Raw genomic sequence first — 25,137 nt, 5'->3', positions numbered from 1 at the left:
TATTCATTTGCCCTAGTAAGCCTCAGGCCTGCCTTTCTTGGGCTCAGGTTAATGAAGAGTCAGGCAAGTGCCTAACAGCTGAGATACAGAGCACACACCTTTTACATGAGCTATTAGTTACTGAATTTCAACCAAGACAGTGCCTGAAAGAGTGAGTGTCTCTTGCAAGAGCAAAGATCAAACAACTTCATTTATGCCACCAGCAGACTTTAGCCATGCTGTTCCAATTTGGAATGTCATCATTAACAGAAGTTATAGCAAACCACCCTAAAATACAGTTCTATTTATAGGCCTAGGTGCCTATGAAATAACACAGCTGTGATTAGAAGGTGGCTACTGATTATGTGTTAACTGTCTTGGCCACAATTAATATTGTGAGATTTTACAGAATGACAACAGTTGACAACCTGATCAACATTGAGTAAGTTTCCAGGTATAAAGAAAATCAAAAAGAACTTACAAAATCGGATATTAACATAGAAGTTTGATGTATATTTGGAAACCTTGAACAACACTCATTCAGAATTAGTCAGCTTACTAAGGACGTGGAGCAACAAACAAGAAATAAAGAGGAGGACTTTACAAAGTCAATATGCAAATGTGGTTTTCTGCTGTTTCACTTTGTTTATATCTGTGGCAAGAATCAAAGATCACTTTCCTTATTTTATCCATCTCCCTGCCACTCAGCCATTAGAATAATCTCCCCAGGGAAGTGTTGGATTCCCCAGCATTGGACACATTTAAGATTCAGCTGGACAGGATGCCTACCCGTCTTGTCTAGACCATGCTTTTGCTGAGAAAGGTTGGACCACATGATGCCAAAGATCCCTTCCAACCTGGTATTCTATGATTCTGTGTTCCAGAAAGAGAACAGAGACATTCAAGATAAGAACCAAATTGCCAAAGCCTTTTACCAACACGTGCTGGTAAGCATTTACGTTGCAGCAGCCTGCCAAAGGGAAATTAAATGGGACATCTTATGTGAACAAATGGTAATCCATGTGTCTTAGATGAGCAAGGATTCCAGAGTCTGGACTTCAGTGACTACTTGTGGCTTCACATCACTGCATGAGCTATAGCACAGTGATAAGGACTTAATTTTGTTAGGATTCTCAGAATGAATGCCAGTGTTTGTTTGAACTGTTTTTTAAAGCCATCTGAGAAGTCTAGACACTGCATCACTAACAGAATTACATGAAAACCATCTCCATTACATGGAAAACTGAAGAAAATCAGACTGCTGGATTATTTTTATCTATTTATTTATTTTGAAAGAAGGAAACACACACTCCTACTTTCAAATCTCTTTTCCTGCAATGCACAAAAATTGCCTCTCTCTTCAACCAGTGTGAAGTGGTTATAACTTTAATGAAATGCAGAATAAGACTGCTACTCCCCCCCGCCCCCATTCCACTATCTATATTTTCATCAGAAAATATCCTGTTCCCCAACAGAAAAAGCACAGTGTCTTACTGTGTTCTCTTATCCCATAGTCTGGCATGAGGATGTAGGAAAAGGACAATCTAGCTCATCAGTGCCAGTGGCATTTCAATGAAATACAATATCCAGACACCACAGATTTTACTTTAAATATCTTTTGCTACCCAGAAGCCTTCTCATTTACCAGCTCAATTCTGTAATTATTCAATGGCTGTTATTAATGATAATTTTTTCCCAATTAAAGAATGTGAGAATCAAAGATAGGGAGTTTTTGCATACATTATAATGTTTTTGCTAATAATTATCAGCCTGGCCTAAAATATAATGCTGTTTTACCACACAGTTACCATAGTCCTATCAAGGACAGTACTGTCATCTAACAGAATCCCATCACTGGTCCACTGCACTCATTGTTCAGGCAGAAAACAGAAGTCTTTGCAAGATTTAACCTTTCTTCCCTGCTGCTCACTACTACAAATGCATTTAGGATCACCGGATATTGCTACCCTTTCAGCCTTCCTAAGGAGGTATTACCTAATTCTCTGAGCAAGCTAAATGAAAGCAGAGAGAATAATAACTTCAAGAACTATATTTACAGTGATCTTCTTTTATCTTCAGGAGTTCTAAGCATCCTTCACAAATCCCCACTTTTGGAAATCTGAGTAATGCAGAAGTATAGGAGAAGCAGTGCAGACGAGCTAAAGATCCCCCAGCTAAGAGGTCTTTATTTCTGAAACTCAGGGTTGCTACTAATGCAGAGTGAGCAGGACTAATCAGATAAAGACTACTTAAACAAATGTGAGTACAGTCAGATCACCACATGTACACCATGCTCTCACTAGCATACAAAATCCCATGTGTAAATGCAAGCAGCACTCCAAGGGTATCTATAAAAGCAGATAAATAAAACCCCGGTACATTCGCTTCAGCCACTTTTTAAAGCCTAAAGTCTGACACAACAAAGAGATGCTGTTAAAGTCTTGAATCACTTTCAGATATCTTCCCAGTGACTGAAAAGGGAGAAAATGGAGGAAAACTCATCAGGATGTGAAAATTAAGTTCCCATTTTGGCTGTGTGTTTCATTAAAGGCAAGTGAAACTTCTCACAGGAGTACTTCTTTACCACAAGTTGTATGTGTTATGTTTATCAGTTTATACATGGCTATGGATGTTGACCTCAGGGTGCCAGCCTTTGTAGTTCATGTCAATGCAACTAGACCCATGGTGTTTTCACCATGTTTTCCTTGTGACAAAACCTCCACTGTAGGCAGCAGTCCAGAAATGTAGAGTGATTCTCCATGCATGAATAGCATATTTCAAGATATGAATACTGCTTCTTTGCATAATTTGAATAATTCCATGTGTCTGAAGGATACATTTGCAAGAGAGCAAAACTTCTTTTATACTTAAAACAAAAATCAGGACTCTGGTGATGTACTTTGATCAGTACATCTTTCTTGATGTAGTGATGTTGTACCTTGATTTCTTCTTCTATTTTTTTTCCCCCCATTTTCTCTACAAAAGGGCCATTTAATTTTTTTTTTCCCCTAATACCCTCTATGTATCTGCTCTGTGCATGTACTTCATGACATCTCTGGGGGAAGTGTTTTAGCAGGGGTTAGTGCATGATTTATTATAGATTGTCCTGTCTATAGCATCCTCTATAAAACCAGGGTATAGTGACTGCATCATAACAAAAGAATCCACTGCAGCAGTCTTGGTCAGCCAGGGCTGACAGTCACTAAGACTCTGTCACATTTGTATTCTTCTTCCAGATCTTGTATATTGAAGAATAGAGAGGTGATGCAGCAGAATTATAACTACTTCTTCTGATATAAAACTTGCCTGTACACCCCCTTGGTCGTAAATTCTTGGGAATTTCCTTCTGAATACAATTCTTTCAATTAGTCCCTGATGAATGGCTTCCAGTAAGATGAAGAAAAACTCATCTGTCCATTTGCATATTTTCAAGATAAGTACATAAACAAATGTGTCAGTGAAACTCACCACATGAGCACATTAAGCCAGTATTAATAATGTGCCCATGTATATGAAGAAATAATTACTTTCTAGTGGTAAATGTGTCTGCTAGAGACTATTAAATCTCCATGAATTTGAAGAGCCTTTGACCAAAGCATAACTAAAGACACCACCTTTTAGAAGGGTGCTGGCTAAGAGGGCTGGACTATATCACCACATCATAAGCTCCTTGCACTGCTGAACACTGCTGAACTCCTTTGTGGTAAAAATGACACAAAATCTCTCCAAATCTGTCATTAATTTATCCAAAATGACAAGAAGAAAAAGTAAAAAAAAAAAAAAAGGCACAAGAACAAAACAGAAAATGAAAGAAAGAAAAAAATGCTTTAAAAAGTCATTCTTCCTCACCTTAAGCCTCCCTGGTTTGTAATCTAATCACAAATTTCCACCCCCCACCCCCCCCCGCCTAAACTATCTTACAGAGGTCCCTTAGAATGTCTCCCAGTTTTGACTACTGTATCTCTTTCACAGTATTTTGTTGTATTATTTTTGTTACCATATAATAGGATGCTTTATTTTGTTAGGAAAATGTGATCAGCATAGCTGATGAACCATAGTGAAGCAATCAAAAATGTTGCATGATTCAGCTTGGAATCTCACTTTGTACAGGTGAACAACTTAAGACCTAGGAAATCTGAGGTGTATTTTAAAAGAATAGGAAAGGAAGGAAGGAAAGAATTTGGAAGGAGGGGATTCGGAAGGAAGGGATTCGGAAGGAAGGGATTTGGAATTTGGAAGGAAGGAAGAAAAAGAAAGAAAGAAAGGAAGGAAAGGAAGAAGGAAAGGAAGAAGGAAAGGAAGAAGGAAAGGAAGAAGGAAAGGAAGAAGGAAAGGAAGAAGGAAAGGAAGAAGGAAGGAAAGGAAGAAGGAAGGAAAGAGGGAAGGGGTGAAGGGGGGAAGGGAAGGGAAGGGAAAGGAAAGGGAAAAGGGAAAGGGAAAGGGAAAGGGAAAGGGAAAGGGAAAGGGAAAGGGAAAGGGAAAGGGAAAGGGAAAGGGAAAGGGAAAGGGAAGGAAAGGAAAGGAAAAGAAAAAAAACAGGCAATCACCCATTTGCCAGAAGTCATTATTTTAATATAGCTTTATAGGTATGCTTAGTACTTATTTTCCCAGGAATCACATCTGCAATGCTTAAAGGGGTCAGTAAAATAGAATTTTCAGGACTGGCAGAATAGCAGCATTCCAAGTGTGTTCATAGTATTCCCTCAGTACCAGCTTTCCAAAAGAGACAGCGCCAGCTCGTATATATTCAAATTATACATCATTACCAATCGGTAAGGATTTGTGCTTTAACACCCTCTTAGAATTCTGGACAGTACAAGCACTAATACTGGTGTATGAATTCTAATTATTTTCAGGGCTAATAAAGTCCAGACCAAGTGAAAAGCAATTCACTTCAGTGGAGAAAAAACCCTCTTAATCTGTCTTATCCTCACTTTTAGTGTACTGATTGTAAAGAGTTTTAGAAAGGGCTGAGAAAAGCATAGCAGCAGTCTCAGCTAAATGCTTGATAGATGAATATTCCATAATGTCCTTGTTACCTTTTTTCAGGTTAATACATTCTATGAAAAATTAAAGGCAAAGTAAATATAATAAAATCTTCCCAACTTCCTCCCCTCTTTCTAATTCTGATAGGAGATGGAATATGGAGTAGGATAATCCATGAAGGGAGTAAATATTGGGGAAGACATTAATACATGTACAAACACCCATATTTCCTCCTTATGAATGCCCTTTATATGACAGAGCTGTCCAAACAGCACTTAAGGAGCAACAGCAAAATGCTTGACAGACAGGCACGATAAGTTATAGCTCAAAATGTTTCCTTGCCAGACAGAAAGGGTGACCTTTTTCCCCCCCCTCTTTTTTTTTTTTTTCCCCTAAACTGAAAATCCTTTAAGGTAAACCCACTCCATGTCTGCTGGCACACAGCCATTTTTCTATAGGCTCATATTACAATGCTGTATTTCTAATGGATTGGGGATGGTGCTTTTCCATTCTGCTAATGACAAAAGCTAAAGGCCATTACTTGTTCTGATTGAGATCCTGAGGGAAGCAATGTGATGTGTATATTACCAGGCCATATGTAAAGGAAGAATGTGGCATTTCTAATCAATCAGATTAAAAGTAGACAGAAAAGGTCTTACTCTGTGCCTGCAAAGGAAGAAGATATAGGAAGGAAAGAAACCATAGAAACTGTCTTTAAAAGGTGACTTACGGGAATCAGTTATAATGATATTAGTATGATCAATGACTACAGCTGCTCTCTGGGTAGGATGTAATTACCAAAATGAAAACTTTAAAATAGGAAGCCTGATCAAGGGCAGAGGTACTGTCATATTTCTCAGAGCACTGTCAGCTCTCGTCCAAGCAATGTGTTACTGTGTCCCCCCCAAGCATTACCATACCACCAGGCTGAGCTGTGCTTTCCTGGACTGTAAGCACACCAGAGGAGCTGTGAAGCAGCATCCAGCTCAAAAACACAGGTAAGTCTTGTCCCAAAGGCAAATTCAAGATAAGGAGAAGCAAGGCTGGAGAAGGGAAGGGAAAATGGGGAAGAAAAAATGTCCCAGCAACGATTTGCTTTAAGTTTAGCAGCAGCACACTCTTAAAAACCACTTCAACCAAAAATACTAAAACCAAACCCAAAACCCACCAAACTAGAAAATGCAGACCAGTGAGCTATTTATCATAAAGGAGATCAAACCAAAAAATGTACCAAGAAGTGCACTGCTCAATTTGCAGAAGTACACTCTGGAATATCTGCTAGGATGTTTCAATATGCAATTTCTACATGTCCAACCCTGATGACATACGACTTTTTCTGAATTATACCTGATTGAAATACAAAGTTCAGAGACCTTTTTTCCATTCCTTTTTCAATGGCTGTGTAGTTACAGCTTGAAAATGCTTCAAGATACATGCTCTGAAGAGAAAATGAAATGAATAGAGCGTGGAGATGGGTGTTCTAAGAAAGGACAAGTTCCTTCTGAAGTATCATAACACGACATGTGGTAAGAGCCATACACATATTTTTAATAATATATTAATTTAGCAGTGTATTATAAATCACTGCTGAGCATGAACATTGAATTTTCTTTTTTAACATTCTACACGCTCTCAAATGGAATTCCATGTGACAGATTAATGAAATATTACTGTCAAGGACAGCAATGCTATAACAAGTGATAAGGCCACTAGGAGAGACAGGCTCATGCACTGTTACAAATTTGTATTAGGGCATCTAGCCCCCATGGGACACCACTGCTTCTTTACAGATATTTGGGAATGCTTCAGCTAGATCCACTCTGGAAGAAAGGCTGTAACACTTTCCCCCATCTACTTTGAAATAATAGTCAAAAAAAACCCAATCAGGACTGTGAGTCTGGAAAACATCTTCAATCCTTCCTTTCATCAGGAGGTAATGGTGAGAGACACATTCTCTTAAATGTCATTGGTGACAAAGCACAGATGCCACATACAGTGTTGACATAAAATGAGAATCACAACTGAGAAAACCCATCTATAGCTATCAAACTGAAATTCAGTCATCTTTTGCTTTTCTTTAAGGCAGGTATTTAAAAAAGTTCTACTCAAGCCCTAACAGGAGTTCTCAGTGAACTCTTCTGATTCCTCTGCTCCACTCAGGCGAAAAAGAACAAACGTTGCAGAAATGCACCTTGGCCTGTACAGGCAAGCAAGCAGGATGAGGGGAAGCACCACAATCCAGCCAGAGAATTGTTCTCAGAAAGATCTTGCAGAGTATGTATTTCTAGGCCAGATTGTCCTTTGATGCACTCCTAGCTTTGGCATGTAGACTGGCTGGAACACTCGGGCATCTTCATTTTGCATTGGCACTCATGGATCAGTAAAACGTTCCCTTTCTGCTCTCCTTTCACACACACACAGAAAGTGCTCCAAATATTTGTAGGGAAGAAAGTCCTAACTTTCTTGTCCAAGAGTATGCCAGAGATGACAAAGTGGCCATTTTCCCATCAAGTAAATTTATACCAACACCTTTAAAACCATAGCATGAGTTACCTTACAAAGAAGGATCACTGCTGACATATGAGTGCTGTACTGAACACCCAAGTCTCACTCCGAAAATATGTTAGCAAATAATCTTTGGGAAAACCATCACAGCCAAATACTGCTTTAACCTTGTGTTTACATTTTTGTTACTCTGATTAGCACCATCAAAGATGGTCATTAAATAAAGAACAAACAGAACTCAATTTTTAGCCCAGTGCAGGTGTTTTAGGTGGGAAGGGTTAGTAGCAGCAGAGAATATTCAGGCTAAACAGTGTGGGGGGAAGAGAATAGTTAAGAGCCTTAGAAGTTCATTGGGAGATGATAACATCTTCTGTCTCTGCTGCAAACCTTTCATAGAACACTGGTTGGCAGGATAGAGAACACAAACATCATAAACATGAATCTCTTGCATCAGTGAAATGAATTTGCAGTGTGCAATAATTTTGACATTTACATACATAACTCCTAAGAAGCTGGTTGCTGCTATATTGCAACTAGCTGGTTCTCCCAGGCAACCAGCAGCAGAACGAGGGGACACAGTCATAAGTTGTGCCAGGGGAGGTATAGGCTGGATATTAGGAGGAAGTTCTTCACAGAGAGATTGACCATTGGAATGTGCTGCCCAGGGAGGTGATGGAGTTGCCCTCCCTGGAGATGTTCAAGAGAAGCCTGGCTGAGGCACTTAGTGCCATGATCTAATTGATTGGATAGGGCTGGATGATAGGTTGGACTGGATGATCTTGGAGGTCTTTTCCAACCTGGTTGATTCTATGATTCTACTGAAATTAAAAAGTCAAAAGTAATAGGATATAGGTGTGCCTATCATATCTGAAAATCTTAATGAATCCCAAAGATTAGAGCAGTCCTCCATGGGAATGGAAAAGGATGTGACTCTTTGATGGACTTATGTGCTCCTTTGACACATCCCTAAGTGGTGCAGCTCTCATCTGCCATGTTCAACAGTTATTTACCTTGCTAGAAAAACAACTCAGTTCAGCAAACTCCCAAATTCACTTGGTTCAGCTGCTCTCAAGACCCTTATTACAGTTTAATGAAATGTGCTGACTGAGCTGTTTTATAGTAAATATTAATTACATCAGAATCCACCTCCCAAACTGAGTCTTTCAGGAGCAAGAGGATTCTACAGCACTGTAGGACTGACACAGAATCACCTATAACTCACAAATAATAAAATACCATCTGAGGTCACAGAGGTTATTGCCATCAGCAGCTCCCTATGGAATTGTAAACAATTTGAACACAGCTTTTTTGAGAACTTCAGGCTGAAATTACTGCTCACACAGGATGTCAGTATCTTACACTGTGTAGGAAGCCTGTACCTTTAGCTCCTTCATTTAACCTTGCTTCACAAATGAATGAACCCTGACTGGGCTGCTCTTTCCAGATGAGAGTAAGAAAGACAACTCAAAAGCACTGGCAATTTGTTTTAGAGGAAGTTTAAACCTTTGGGCTACCAGCTTGCCAACCATCTGATAAGCCAAGAGGATTAACTGTGAAATGCACTGTGCACTGAAGTTGAGTGGGATATGCTAGAGGAAAAAGCAGTAAAATTCAATAGAATGTTATTTTTGTAAGTATCTACAGGTCCAGGACTTTGTCCAACACACAGATTGTGTTATTTCTTTCACTGTGACAAAAATATGAACAATACTGAACACCCTTTTAAATCCATTGCATGCATTTGCAATAACATGACAAGGTGTCACCTTCAGAAACACTGCAGAATCTATGATTTAGTGTTTTTGTGACATCCCAGTGTCCCTGGAAGTGAAGTTTTCCCTCTGAGAAAATACTAGGAATCTACTTCAAAGGCTGCTGCTCAGAGTAGAATCATTTTTATTCACAAAATTTACTCATCCCACTGAAAAAAAAAAAGAAAAAAAAAAAAAAAGAAAAAGCCCAAAGCAATCTGCATACTTGTTAATCCACACAACACATGTTGAAATGAGTCAGTCTTAACTCATAGTCCTAAAAGTTTTTTTTCTAAGTGAATACCATGAATGGTCACTTGCAGCATCTTTTACTGTGTAAACTTCAGACATTGTAAATAAAATGTTATTTTGATATACAGCTCATTTCTGAGTCTTGGTACCTCATGCTCAGTATAACATTTGAAAAGTTTCTGTAATTTCCTGAATTCTCAGTAATTAAATGAATAGAAAGTAAAATTATCATTGCTTGGTTTTAACTGAAAGAATGACATTGGAGGAGAGAAAGGGCTGTTAGACCACGGCTCTCTTTTTTATGTCAATACCTCAAAGTCCCTCCTGGGCATGTTAAAATGTTTGGCTGATGATGAAAATGAGGTTATATTAATTATGGCTCTGCTGGCTAATCCTTTCTGCTTTGCTGATCTATCACTGTTTCTCCAAGTTTCTCTGGGACTTCAAGATGGATCCAAAAAGAGAAAAGATAACATTTTTCCTTGTTCAGCCTACCAAGTGTTTGGTTTATATCAAATTAAGAATTTTTCCACCCTGCTGTTGCACCTGCAAATGGTTCCTCATAGACACTTTGAATGCATTTTTGTTGTTGTTGTTTGGGTAGTTACTTTTGTTGGTGGTGGTTTTTGTTGTTGTTTTGGTTTTGTTTGGGGTTTTTTTTTGTGTGTGTGTTTTTGTTGGCATTTTGTTTGGTTTTCTTTTTTTTCCAAGATTGTTACCATATTAATTTCAATAATATTCAGTGGATGAAGGTTCTTCAAATTGCTTAAATGCTCCATCAAAAAGTTATTTTTCCTTGCTGACTGCTTGGAATCTGGTGCTTTTCAGTTGCACTGAGGGCATCTTTTTCTCAAATAATGAATGTGGCAAAATGAGGCTGCCTTTCAAGAGGCTATTTGGCAAGGAAGGTGCAGGAGGAGTTATTTGTTTATAATAAATCTTGAGAGAGCTTATGCCTATCACCTTTCACCACAGACAGCTCCATGTTGTTAAATAGTTGCATTTGCCTCGACCTTGGATGAGTAAATGGACAAGGGTGATCTTTGTTTCAGCCTGAACTAAGCTAATTTCATTTGCACTGGGTTCAGCCCTATGTGTTTCACACAAAGAGTAACTGAAAAGTCAATCAATAAATAAAACAAGAGAGCTTTAAGATTAACACCTGATACTGTGAAAGGCACAAGACTGCAAACAAACTTTGCTCCTGTAACTCTCCAGGGGCCTGGTGCCATACAATTAGAATCAGAGAGTGCTTTTTGAACAAGGATCTGAACATCAGGGGAATCCAGCAGTGTTTCAGCTCCATGTAACTGTAATATGTGCAAATAGAATTGCAGATTAAACAAGAAAAAAACCAACCTTATCTAACAAAGCAGTTATTCTGCTAAGGCCTTTAGGTGACATTTTAAACCACTGGTGACTGGTGAGTATCCAAAGGAAAGAAAAGATAAAAAACTTCTAACAAGCTTGTTGTTCCATTGACGGGTTCTGGAGATACCATCAAGCTCTGCTGGCAACAGAAAAAACTCACCAAGTGAAAGATAAGGCTGATGTACCCCTATAACAAGCCTGTTATTCCACGGAGAGATTTCCCATGATACTGTAACTAGATAAGCTGAGGTAAGGTGGTTTACAGTTTCAACAGAATTACAATCAGTGCAGTTCTTCTGACCACATTTTTAACACAGAGTTATCTGGAAGGATTGAACTGTTTGTTTGTTTGTTTTGCTTTAAAAGCCCAATGGTGAGCTTATTTTCTAAGCTCCCTGTTGTGTCTCTAAATTAGAAACTGAAAGGTGAGCAAACCGTCGCCCAAGTATGAAGAACAATTAGGCTGAAGATGTGAGTTAGCAGTACTAGCAAAAAAAAATCTACTCCCTCTCCCACTGGTGTGGGCCTCGAAGGTTTAACATCTGCCATTGAGGACTAACAAAGGCTATCTCAATCTGTTGGATGAAACTGGAAACCAACCAGTATCTGAAATGGATGCCAACAGCAGGGAGGGAAGAGAAACCCAGACCAAGAAAGGGCAGAACAGAAAAATCCCTTCAGGAAAGTGCAGCAGAGGAGAAAGAATAGAGCAACTCTTCCCACTGAAGAGGTGGATCATTGCTGCTGACAGCCAAACTTGAAGTACTGCAGTAAAAGGGAGCTGAGCAGCAGGGACTGAAAGTAGTGATCAGACTGCTCAGTTTTGATATTTCTATTCACTCAGACATCAATCACAACTTTATTAAACCACGGAACAGATGTCAGATCAATGGCTGTATCAGAAACATTTTGAATGACAGGCTGATGATGGAACAATTCCAGACTCCATACATTATTAAATACATAGCAATGCTGCTTTCAATGCTACCCTTGGAGACTCACTCACTCTCTTCTCCCTCTATGGTACTTTTTTTAATAGCAGATCTAATTGTAGATGACTGTTACAGAGAAAGAAATAAACCAACCCAAGACTTACTGTAATAAATAATAATAAACTAGCAAACAAAATAAAAAAAATTCAAGGTTAAAACCATTTGTCTGTCTTCACATCATGCCTCCTGGCATAAAAATTTAATTTTAACACAATTGCAGGAGCTGAGGACAGGTTGTCAGCCTAATCAGAATATTCAGAGTCATTGCCTTTTTGCTGTAATCTTGACATAAATTAAGCTTAGGTTTTTATTTACTTATTTGCCCACAGTCAGCACTCCCATGTAAATTCTTGCTGCTCTTTTTTGAGTGAAGAGGTATGTATGAAAAACACAAACAAATGTGGCAGAAATCGCTCCTCTGGCAGATGTTCTGCTTGACTCCAGATTTCAGGAAGATTTGGGGAAGTGATTGGAGCAGCACACTTGCCTCTCAATTCATCAGTAATGTGAACTGGCAGAAATCAATTTCATTTTCATGCAGGCAGAAAGGAATTACGTTCTTGTTAGGTGCAAGACAAAGCACAGAAACTGGGAGATGCAAATGCTGTATGAAATTCTCTCACAGCACTGAAACAGTGTTGACTTGCCACAAACTGCAGGCGCCTGCCTCTCTTCCCCAGGCACTTTATACCAGCCTTTGGCCTGGAATATTTGCTGCAGTTGTACGTTTTCCTGAGGTAGGCAATGAAATCAAGTAAAGATGGATTTGCAGCTTGTCTTTTAGCTTGGCATCTTGATAGACTTAGTGCATCCTCCTGATTGAAGAGTGCTTAGTATAGCAGAAATGGCAGATTTTATCCAGGCATTTCCATATTAGAAAAGAAATAAGATTGTTTTAAAAGATACTAAAATGACATATAAAACCTGCATTATTTGAGGGTTTAGAAGAGAAAGAAAGCTTCTTGTTCCTATTCATGGCAAATGGTTTCCTAAACAAAATTCTTTGTGCTTTTTGGGGACAATAACTGAAGGCTTCCCAAGGGGAAGGCAGCTGTCTGTGAGAGGAGCTATAGGAAAACTGCTCTGATTTGGCTGCTGAAGTGGATGCTCCTAGCTGGAAGTGAGGAGCCCTGCCAGCATTTATCCAGGAATGCCCCTCCTGGGCTAGTGTCTAAATAATCAAATGCAGGCAGGGATGGATGCAGCTGCCCCTAGAATTTCCACAGAGTTTTAAATGTGTGCTTTAGAAATTAAACCTCAAATCCAGTTTCTAGTGGCAAGGCAGGAATGGGATAAAGGTTGCTCTTACTCAGGTAACTTGCTGCACTGAAAGGGTAACAAATGCTCCTCTGTGAATGGTCTCCCCTCTGGAATGGCTTCAGCTTGGACAGAGTATTTTAATCTTTTAGTGAGCATCAAAAGGCAGAGTAATTCCCACAAGATACGAAGCATGCATGGGCCCATATGCTGCTTCTCCAGTTTGCTCACTAGAGAATAGTTCTTTTGTTTTAGTAATGCTTCAGAAACCCAACATTCATCTTCAATCAGGCAAGTTTGGAAGTGGGTTTGAAGACAACTCTCACTTAAGTGACCGCAGAGGTCTGTTTTGACTGAAAAATGTGTTATGGTAATGAGGAAAACGGTTTGTCTAAGTCAGTGAACATATGAAAGCCCTTTAAAATAAAAACTACTTTGCAGCCTGCAAGCTTTTAAATTAATTTGGGCCAGAGTTACAGCCAACAACGAGCAGAAGTGTTTGTGACTTTTTTTGGCTTGTTTGCTTAAAAAAAAAAGTGGCTGGTTTCTTGAAAGATAACTGATGGCTTTTTTTGGCACCCTATTGCACAGTTTTAAGGATGAAATTAAGAACATATACTCATAACAGAAAGGCATAGTTTATGTTTAGCATTTCCTTTCAAAGTTGGTTGTCCCTTTCCCCCCATATTTTTATATTTTTCACAGAACATGTTAGGAAGATTCCTTTTCAAGCCAAGATGGATCTGTCCAACAAAACTGCTCCTTGCAGGCCAAACTCTGAAGTTCTTCCTTTAATTTCTTACATGAGGAATTCCTGGTGACCTCCATAATTATTCTGCTTGTATGAGGATGTTAACAGCATATGGTGCTGATAGTGTTTCTACCAAAGAGAAATCTTGTATAGGATAAAAATAGAGTGTCATTTCAGATTTCTGAAAAATCTATGGATATTGTAACACCCATCAATCACTTGCTCTTTCTTGCCCTTGAAGTTTTCTGTAAATGAGTTAGGAGTTTTAAAGATAGTAAACATAAACCTATATGGTATGCCTCCAAAAGTAGTGTAAGAAGTTATCAGGGAATGCTGTGACCTTGAAAGATAAGACTGTGTAAAGAGCTAAGAAAAGGAAGGCAAGGTTTTCTTTCAGTTGCAGGAAAATAAATTCAGGATCTTATTATCATTCACTGACTTTTAGAGTCCTTCTTCTCCCTCCTCAAATGGATTTGTTACTATGAGCATTGCAATAGTGGTCTCAATTGAGAAGAGAACATTAGCTGAGAATTTTCTAGTTTGCATTAAGATTGTGAGAAAATGAGTGCAGAAGACAATATAAGAGGCATGAAAATGACAGTCAGAAGGAAAAATTCATAGAAGCTGCCCAGCAGCACAGCCAGAATTAATTTTCCATTTCTGTGCCTTAATTTTTAATCACATTTCTGAACTACAGTAATTACACACGCAGAAATTCTCACTGATCCTAGTACTTCCTTCAATGTCATATGTTTAGAGGGGGAAAAACACTGATATTAACTTTCAGATAGAATTCCTAGTTCTTCTGACTCTTGAATGTAGTATTTAAAATATCAGGAATAAACAATAAACCACCAGGTCTGAACAGCATCTTTTTCAAGAACAAAAGGCAATGGAGTTAAAATTACATCCATCAGATAAGAAAAAAGGACAGGAAGAGTGTCAGAAAGAGAAGCCCCAATACAGTGGTTAAATGACTTTTTGCAGATGTAACTTGTCAGTACCTCATCCAATTTAAAAAAAAACCAAAACAAAGTTGGAAAGCTGTGTTCCTATAAATTAATATCAAGTAGTATAGGGATAAAATAAAAAAATCCCAATGCATACATGAATAATAGATCTTTCACATAATTATGACACAAAGAGTATGTGTGCTAAAGACATAAAAGTGTAACATTTATGCCTGCATTTTAATACAAATATACAGGTGCATGTGGTAAGCAGACACACATCAAATCAGCAGATACTGTGTGTAGGCTGTTGTATTTTAGGAACTTTTCAGAGAGTTTTAATGATGCTTGTTAGGAGTATTTTTGCCTTTTTCTGACTCTAGGGGAGTTAACTGCATCTGACATAGACAGCTTAAAGAGAAAATAATTGTTGAAACATTCATGTTTAAATACATTCTAGTGGAAACACAGCTGACTTTAATCCACAATTGTATTTCTGAACCTGGAGCAAACTGTGTGTGGCTGGCTACTATGGTTTAGAAGCAAGTAGTGGATCCTACCATGAAGCCAGAAGGTCCATTTCCCAGAGGTATACAACTTTCAGATTGACAAGCAAACAGTGTCTGATTGGAAACCAAACTGATAGAGGAGTTCCATGTTTCCATGAGAATTACTACAGATAATTGCTGGTAAGTACAGAGCAGGTTTTGTTGACCTACTGTTTTTCTACTCATACTGCCTTCCCATTTCTACTCTATAATACTGTTGACAGGGCTTTGGGTTTTATGATCCCAGCTCGGTATACAAGGCTTCAAAGTGGCAAGCAACACATGGGCTGCACTTGTCCCAGAGGGGAATAGGGAGCCTGGGGCAGGAGTTGGCAGAGCTCATTGTTAGGGCTTTAATCTAGATTTGAAGGGGGAAGGGGTTAATAATCTCATGCCTACCTATCACACACAGTGGGGCAGCACAGCAGGGGCAGAGGGATGGAGTACTAGTTAGGGCTCTCAACTTGTTGCCCTGAGGCAAGCCAGGGACAATGCACCAAAGACACCCCAAGGGAATCAAGGGGGATTCACACAAGAGGATGACACAGCCAGCTCAGCTGATTCTATAGCTGGTACTGACTGTATGATGGGTTTAGAAACATATTTGTAGATACATGTTTGTGTGACACAGCCACATGAGGAGGTTATTTACATAGTATGTCATGCCTGAGTCATGATGAAAGGCACTTCTATGCTTGCCCGGTCAGGGCCAGAGATCTATGGAAATGGAGGAAAAAACCAAAGCAAAAGACAGCAATGATTAAACAGCAAAAAGTAGTGAAATGCTGAAATCCCAAGAGGAGTATATTACCCTGAGGAACTCAGTAATAATATAAATAATAAGTAATACAAAAAGTAGGGAGTATAACCTCTGATCTTACCGTTCCTGTTGTGCCCAAGGAAAGGTGGTTCATTTGCTGGGTCAGGGGGCCCATCATGCTTGCTGGCTGCATTGACATAGTGTGGTCCATTGTTGGTGTTATCACAGCACCCTACAAACACACAGCATTTATACTTCAAGATTTTGCTCAAAAAACCCTAAACAAACAAACCCCGTGGCATTCTCTAAATGAGTGAATCTGGCTGAAAATTTGACATGAATCTTAAGAGAGACTAATATATCTGTCAGAAGAAATATGTTTTGTTCCTATTGGCAACCAAGCTACACAGATATATTATTTGTATTCCTAATGAGGCCAGTTTATGTCAGTTCCAATTAAGTGCCATTTTTCACTTCATTGCTTCTGACAAACAAATGCATATGCTCTTCCTATGATGAATGCTACTGTACATTGCAAAATGCCTGTCATTTCTGGTTCTCCATATCCCACACTAAGCAATCTTACAGACAGAACACATATGTCCCTAATTTTCTTTGACTTACACAACTCAGTCACTGAGATCTTCACTCTGTTATGGCAATTATCTCGGATTTTTCCAGTCTCAATCAAGAATCCTTACTCATGACACTTTATGGTTGATTAAGTTAGTCTAGCTACTGACAGTGAGTTTGGTAGTGACACCCATTTGAAACACTTGCACAGTTTGTTTCTGCAGGAAAACCAAAAGCATTGATAATAAACAGCATATGAACTTAAGCCAGAACAAAACTTTGGGAAAAGAAAAAAAAAGGAAACAAAATACACAACAAAAAAGCCCTGGAGAAAACTTTGCTATTCATGTTCTTTGATTTTTGCTCTCCCACTCCCCAAGGTCCCATTTTGATAACCTCATGCCTCTTCACTCCTCTGGTGTAAAATGCTATTTCCTGTGTTGGTTACAGAAAGTCCCAAACAAAGCAGTCTGCTCTTTTTTTTCTGGCAGAAAGTGAAATAAGGAGGTATTTCCACGTCTTTCTTCATGTGCATGTATATGTTTGTGTGCTACAAAGCATAGAAAGTGTGGGTGAATGTATTTGTTTAAAAAAAAAAAAAAAAAGGAAAACTAACATTTTTGCCACGGAGATTACTGACAAAATCCACCTATAAACAGGAATTTAAACTAAACTACTTCCCCAAAACCCATAGCACACCTATTCTGAAGTGTGTCTCACATTAATGTAGCACTATGTGACTGCATTGCCAGGGCTCTGATCAGAAACAAATTATTTCAAATTTTCAATTGCAAATCTGAATATCAACATCTTTGTCAGTGACACAGGCAGTGGGATCAAGTGCACCCTCAGCAAGTCTGCCAACAACACCAAGCCATGTGGAGTGGTCAACACACTGGAGGGAAGGGATGCCATCCAGAGGGACCTTGACAGGACCTTTTTGCCCATGCAAACCTCATGAAGTTCAACAAAGCCAAGAGAAAGGTCCTGCACATGGGTTGAGGCAATCCTAAGTGCAAATATAGGCTAGACTGAGAGCTGTACTAACTTGCACTGGTTTACATAAGATTAACCCACTGATTAATTCATTCTAATGAACTATCACAGGGCTAACCTTGTTGGCACGTGTCCTTACAAATCAAGATAGCCGTGAACTTTCACCTCAACATTTCTTTCAGCATAGTGGAGTTAATATTTTATTCCAAAAGGCCTTCTTTCCTCCTTACATGAGATTCTTCTTTCTCATGCTGCCCTTTTTGCTGAAAACATAAATCTACGCTTTTACTGAAAGAGTCTGAAAGCAAATCTGCAGGGCATACACTGATTCAGCCCATTTGGCAGACTCTGCATAGTAGATTAAGGGCAAGAATATGATGTAGCATCATGTCCAAGGAAAATTACATTCTTGCTGTATGCTAAAAATCAGTGGATTGGGATGTTACACACCCCAACAAGGTTTTGGGGATTGGACAACCACCTGCATTTTTTGGTTGTGGTAAGAAACTGTGTGTTTTATACTCATCATGATCCACACCACAAAACAGCTTTTTTACTGTATTAAAGCTATAAACACTCAAACCAAACTTGTCAACTGATAAACAGTTCTCAGTTCCCTCTATAAGCAATTTTTTCCTCTGGCTTAGAGGTGGAGAATTGCCTCAGGGCTTTCTGTGATAGCCAAGGGGAGCTCCTGCTTCCGACAAGTGATGGAATAAGCAGCAAGTCACACCTGCACCACGGCTCCGTGCAGCCCTGTGCTGCCAACAGTAGTGGTGCCAATTAATTTAGGATGTTCCAAAGCTTTGCAAGGATATTTATTGCAAAGGTATGGTTGGATGGACTTGCTGTGATTACAGATGTGACAGACTGGTAGTTATTCCTGCGTAAAAACTCAGGAACTGAAGAAGGGACAGGGGTGAAGGAAGTCGCATGATTTAGTGCAGCAAACACAAGTGCCAGACACGCAGTGGAAAAAAACTGTTAGCAAATGTCTTTCAGTAAATAGAAAAGCAAGACAGGTTTTACAAATAAACTATTAAAAAAGTATGGACTGGAGAGAGAGACTATATTAAGGACCAGAGACAGCAAGCACATCATTTTAAACCAGAAAAGACAAAGATTCTGGCCCCTAACCATATACTGTTTAATATGTTACGAAAAGAAGTTTGGAAAAAAAGATGAAGTACTTGCAGCTTTCCTAAGACAGCTTAACATGTTTGAAGCTGACAGTTACCTAGAGCAGAGAATTATACGCATTTGCCAGACCATTAATTCACCAGAGTTTGCAGAATTCTCTGGTGATCACATAGGGGGGGAAAAAAAATATAGCTAATTAAGGAAATATCTTTTGGTTGTTATGGCAGCGCTCCATCTCCAGCCCATAATGTGTTTCATAACACATGCTGTCAAGTCCATTCATATTCAACTTATTTAGCTGTGGAAGATAACAATGTCTTGCATCAGATGTTGCCATCATATTCAAAGTAATTTGATTCTTTTCAGCCTATAATAGGTATTTGCTGATAAACATCCACTTGGCGACTGGCAAAGGCTACAGCAAACATAGTTTTCATTTTCATCTGTTTGGATGTCTAATGTTACTGGCTTTGTAAACTGCACAGGCAGACATCCTAGCATGGCATAACACTACTGAATGCCTAGCTTAGTTGGAAAAACTCAACAGAAGAAATTGTGATGAGGTTTTTGCCACTGTCTTTGCCAAAACAAGCAGTTGGCTTGCCAATTATTTAGGTCTGCCCTGTTGCCTGTGTGTGATTACTATACTTAGCATGGTTACTATGACTTTCAAGTTTGGCAAGATATTATTGGTGTATGACTTGTCATCTATTCCTGTCAATGCTGCAATGGCTTTAATTGAAATCAAGATTAAGAGGGCAAATGGTAAGGAATCAATAATACAAAAGAAAATGCATAGTTTTTGCAACATTGTGATAAATCCAAGCACACTGACCTATAGACTTTATTTGAATGACCTTTCTGTTTTAAAATGCTCTAAGATCTACAGACATACGTTGCATATAAGAAAGTGAATACATTTATTTGAGAATATTTTTCAGTCTATCACTTACAAAGGAAGAAGCCTGACTTTATCAACTGTACACCCCCTGTATGGCAGCAAACTGAAATCACAGGAAGGACATTAAATACAGTCTGTTTATTAGAGTAAGCAAAATATCTCTAAGTACTTGCCAATAAGCAGGGATAAGGTTATGCTGGTGTAATGATACATCACCTTATGTGTCCTGAAGGGTGGGAAAGTAACATCAGAAATAAAATGTGTATTAGGGGGGCTTTAGGAACAGAGGGTTCACTAGTTGAGACACACACATGGGGGCCAGTGGGAGAAAGGATTAGTTAGTCCCAGCTTTCTAGAATAACAAACTGTATTAAAGGCTTCTGTATTAGTCCAATGTTCTAATACTGATATTGGACTTAGGGCACAAACACCAGCTGAATAAATAGTTTTTAAAGCTTGCAGTAAGCATTTGTTTATTTTGTAGTTTACTTTTTCTTTATTCAGGAAGCTTGAACAACTTAAGTATACTTACAAATTCTACTTTGTAAATACTGGCCCATATAAAGCCAGTAGAAAACTTTTCTTTTCAAATATGTTTACAGACACATTATGCAATCCTACATGCACCAGGTCACTCCACCTGAAAAGTTATTACCTTACTACCAAATGAATGTCTTTATTTATCAAGAACATGTTATTTCTAGAAGTTTTATTAAACTGAGTGTGAGGATGACCTTCCTTATCAGACAGACATGTCTTACAAGAGTGAATACAAAAAGAAACCCCAACATGCATTACTTTTTTCTTTTTTTTTTTCAGATAAATACTCTCTCCTTTTTTTTTTTTTTTCTGATAAAGTACTCTCTCTGCATACTGAATAGATAACAACCATATTTCTATTGATTTACTCTTCTGTCTAGCTTGACCTGTCTCATTGATCTGGCCTGCCTCTTACAGGTAGCAGAAAAAATAGGAAGGGTCCTCCTGTCAGAAGTGAGCCTAGTGAAGTACTCAGAACTATCTGTTTAGAGGCCAAACATTCATGACTATAGCAGGAAGATTAAAGGTAGCTATGAAATCCTCTCAGCCCTCTATCATGGACTCTGCTGGGAACACTTGTTGATATCCCAGAAAAAACAATTATATTTCAAAATCAAAGAAAATCTCAATGAAAAGTTACCAATTGCCTTGGTATTTACTAGCTGGGGGGAGATTAAATCAGGATTTGAGTATGGTGATGAAGATGAGCAAACATCAGCTAATAATGTATATTCTGCAAATCTTAGGATTTGATTCAATTTCATATAAATGTTGAATTTAAAAACTTGCTAAAAATGGAGTAAAGTGAGCAGGAATCCCACAGCCTGCATAAAATTTAAGCAGTTTTTCCATTAGAATGAGCAAACCCTGATACAGACTTTAACCAATTGAGTTCTGTGACAAGTAACTACTGTAGTATTTCTAATCTCTGGCACAAATTCAAATTCTTATCTGACATCCTCTTCATACCTTAGCTGAATCTTCTTGGAGCAATGGACAGAGTTGCTTTCCCTTTCTCTTTTTTTTTCTTTATGTTTGTGAACTTCTTTCCTCAGCTGAAAGTATGTGATATAGATCCTTCCCATTGTCCTTCTTCCTGTTAACCATACATCCCATTTCCCAGTTTGAAATACTCTTTTTGATAATATACAGCTACTAGCTTACACATATAAATACAGATTAAACAGATATCACAGAATCATAAGATGGTAGGGCTTGGAAGGGAACTCTGTAGATTGTCTATTCCAACACCAATCATCTGTTCCAATGCTAGAGCAGAATCACCTAAATTCAATCACCCAGGAACACATCCAGGCAGGTTTTGAATGCTTCTAGAGAAGGACACTCCACAACCTCTCTGAGCAGACTGTTCCAGTGCCCCGTCACCCTCAAAGTGAAGAATTTTTTCCTTATGTTTACATGGGATCTCCTGTTCCAGCTTGTGTCCATTGCCCCTTTGTAACAGTGTGAGAGCTGAAATCCCCCTCCCACACCAACAATAACCAGGCTGGCTCAGTCTGGAAGCAAATGAAAGCTGTGTTTACAAGCAGATCTGCAATCTATGATGAAAGGCAATGAATATGTACAAATAGACACAATTCACAACATTTACAAATATGTACATTCAACAGAAAAGCACAACCAAGACCCCTCTGGGCCCCCCCCTACAGTGGGCAAAGGAAGAAAGCCAAGAAGCAGAGAGGCTGTTAGACTTAACTTGTCAAGGTCAGTATGTTAACTTCAGACAGAAAAGAAGAAGCAGGCAGACAGAAGCCAAGAAAGCTGAGACTGCCCAACTCCCCAACCTTATTTTGAGTAGAGATTCTTAAACATTTCTATCTCTTCAACGGAAGTGTTTAGCATAATCATTATTTTGCTTTCTTACACCCAATAGTGATTTATTTACATTCTTTCACTTTCTCTGCTCGCACTTTGTGAAGAAAAATTAAAAAGTCTTAAAACCATCACACCCTTCTCCTATCACTGGACACCTCTGAGAAGACTCCGGCTCCAACCTCTTGACACTTGCTCTTTAGATATTTATAAGCATTAATGATATCCCCCCACCTCAGTCTCCTCTCCCCCAGGCTAAACAGCCCCAGCTTTCTCAGCCCGTCCTCATAAGGCAGATGTTCCAGTCCCCTAATCATCTTAACAGCTTTCCACTAGTTCCTTGTCCTTGAACTGGGAAGTCGAGAACTGGACACAGTATTTCAGATGAGGCCTCACTAGGGCAGATTCAATATAGAAATGGGAACATGAATAGATAAGGAAAACACAGCTGATGCAATAGAAAGAGTTTTTTATCCATAACTGTGTGCACAAAAAAAGCATTACTTGGAACTATGTTGGTACTGGGTTATAAATGTATTGCATCAAGGAGTACATCTGTGACATTAGGTGAGTAGTTTATGTTCCTATCAGACTTGAAAAGACAGTACATTTGATAGCATACTGCCCTGGTAATCTAAAAGGACTTAAAAAACAAAAATAAAAACAAAACAAAAAAAAAAAAAGAAAGAGAAAACATTTCTGTTGCAAACAAAAAGTTGCCAGCACCTAAAGTGACATTTGCATGGTGACCTAAATTTTTTCAAGAGAAAAGAGAAAATCTGTTGAACAAAAGGGCAGTGTTTATGAAGAGAAAATATATCTGAATTGCTGTGAAGCAGAGTTTGAGAGCTCCATGCTAAATCTTTGCCTTTACTGTCTCTACATGCAGGCTGAACCTCTAGCCCACATGTTCTCACTAGACTGAAAGAGAAACATTGGGTTTCATAGCCTTCTCCAACTTGCCCCACGAATGAGATGACACAGCTGGTATTATGCCTGAATAATGAGGGTAATTTTGTTGTTAACAGGAAGGAACCCCCAGAAGTTAGAAAAAGACTTGTTCTAGTGGGGCAGAAAGGCCATAGAAAGCTCTTGCATGTTCTTCTAACATATTCTACAGGGGGAAGAAGAAATCACATTTCTTTTGTTTTCTTCTTACTCTTCAGCTTTAAAGTGCACTTGTCTGTATGCTGGCTTTGTATATCCAATCCACATAACACTGCTTTTGCCCTTTGAGAATGACCATCACTAACAAAAGCACCCTCAGAATGCTCACATAAGGCTTAGCATCCCCAGAAGACAAGGAACACACAGGCTGTGACATAACCACTGGAATATAAAGAACAATTTTCTCCTATCCTTTCCACCACCAAATTTCACAAAACATATGCAAAGGTCTTTTCATTTCATGTCAAAATAAGCAGAGACTTTAAAACCTTGACATCCTTAGTGAAAATAAATCTTTATTTCCTGCTCAGAACTCCTGGTCTATACCTAATTAGTATGTGACAGATGCAAAAGTGTTGTGCCTGGTAATTCCATTCTGTTTACATTCTCATACATATTTGCTGCTGTAGTCTAATTACTCCATCCACTGCTCCCAGTGGTTGATGTGCTATCCTAATCAATGGGAATCAGAAGTCTCTTTCCTGTGGATTAGTTTTCCTTAGCATTAGAACAGAGTTTCATCTATTAAGCTAAATATAAATAATGTTTATTTACACTCCACACCATTCTGCTGTGTTCCCTCCCTTCATGCCTATAACCAGGTGTGAAAATCAACTTGATGGCACATCATAGTTCTAACAAGGTGCAAAATGAAAATTATTAAAGAGCGCAATTAAAATACCAGTCAGCACAAGTGTTTAGCCTAAATTTTCATTTCCCTGTCTTGCTGAGTTCAAATGAAATGTTCCAAAAGGATACTATATTTGCATCCTCAATAGTCTGATATCTATCTATCTATCTATATCTCTCTATATATAGATACATAGCTATATATCCACACATATATAAGTGCATGTATGTATATACACATATATGCACTTATAACTACATTTCACAAATGATATTGTTATATCTATTACACTCATTCAGGCCACACTGTTTTTTTCAATAGTGCTTAACTTTTGATATTTGCAACTCTTGGTCCAAGATTTATTCTGCCAAAAGTACCTTAAAGCGACAGCGACAGGTTTGTAACTTCTTATTTCTGAGCAACATATAATAAAAGCCAACAGCTTGTGATACTGGCTGAAAACACTCACTTTATTTTACTGAGGAAAATATGCTCAAAATGCAAGGAAAAAAGCCTAAAAAGCAATATTTGCCTCCAGAGCTTGTGTTTAGATATAGAGGAACAGAGCAGGTTGGTGGCTTGAGAGCGTGTATGGTATGTTTAATGTGGTAGGACCTTGGTTCTCCCTGGGTGTCAAGCCTTCCAGGCAAGGTGAGACAGCCATGTCTGTCAGCTTTGTCTCCATGAAGTCATGACAATGGACATCTGATCAAACCAAACACACACTGTGCTGTTAATTTCTGCTTTTCTGGCGAGATGTAGTACACAGTTAATTTGCTGAGCATGGAAAGTGGTTAGCTGTGTTTGGGAAGGACATTGCTGTGGCATTTCTTCTACATGTTCTTCTAGCCTCAACACTACAATGGCCAGTGACAGAACAGCAGCTGTGACCTGTAACAGATGTGCTGTGTTTTATTTCCTGCTTAAAACCAAGAGGGACTTGCACTGTGTGAGCTGCACTCTTGCAGCTGTGCTGGAAGAAAAGATCCACTCATTTGGAGGAGAAACACTGACATTGGGAGGCATCAGAAAAGCCGAGGAACTGGCTACCAACAAGAGAAAAAAAAAGAAACAGAAAACCAGGTTGGTAATATAACCTTATGTATCCACCAGAGGTAAGATGACAAAATGACATCCTATACAACCACAGTCACAGGGAAATGGTATGGATGCCTGTGGTGTTAAAATCACAACACTGGAAGGACCTAACCACAACCAGACTTAGATGGAAATATCCAAAAATATCTTCAGCTT

General features: G+C 38.8%; 1 protein-coding gene across 2 annotated transcripts in view; it reads right to left on the bottom strand.

Moving 5' to 3' along the window:
- Positions 1-25,137, bottom strand: part of RBMS3 (RNA binding motif single stranded interacting protein 3) — a 688,691-nt gene that overhangs the window by 6,269 nt on the left and 657,285 nt on the right. For both annotated transcript variants that reach the window (XM_054384815.1, XM_054384816.1), the window contains one exon: positions 16,224-16,334. In XM_054384815.1, coding sequence (XP_054240790.1) covers positions 16,224-16,334 — 111 coding nt within the window. The remainder of the gene's footprint in view (positions 1-16,223; positions 16,335-25,137) is intronic.

Source organism: Indicator indicator, chromosome 11 (assembly GCF_027791375.1).
Source record: "Indicator indicator isolate 239-I01 chromosome 11, UM_Iind_1.1, whole genome shotgun sequence".
Lineage (NCBI taxonomy): Eukaryota > Metazoa > Chordata > Aves > Piciformes > Indicatoridae > Indicator > Indicator indicator.
The sequence above is the reverse complement of the archived record's forward strand: the minus strand, read 5'-3'. Positions and strand labels throughout refer to the sequence as shown.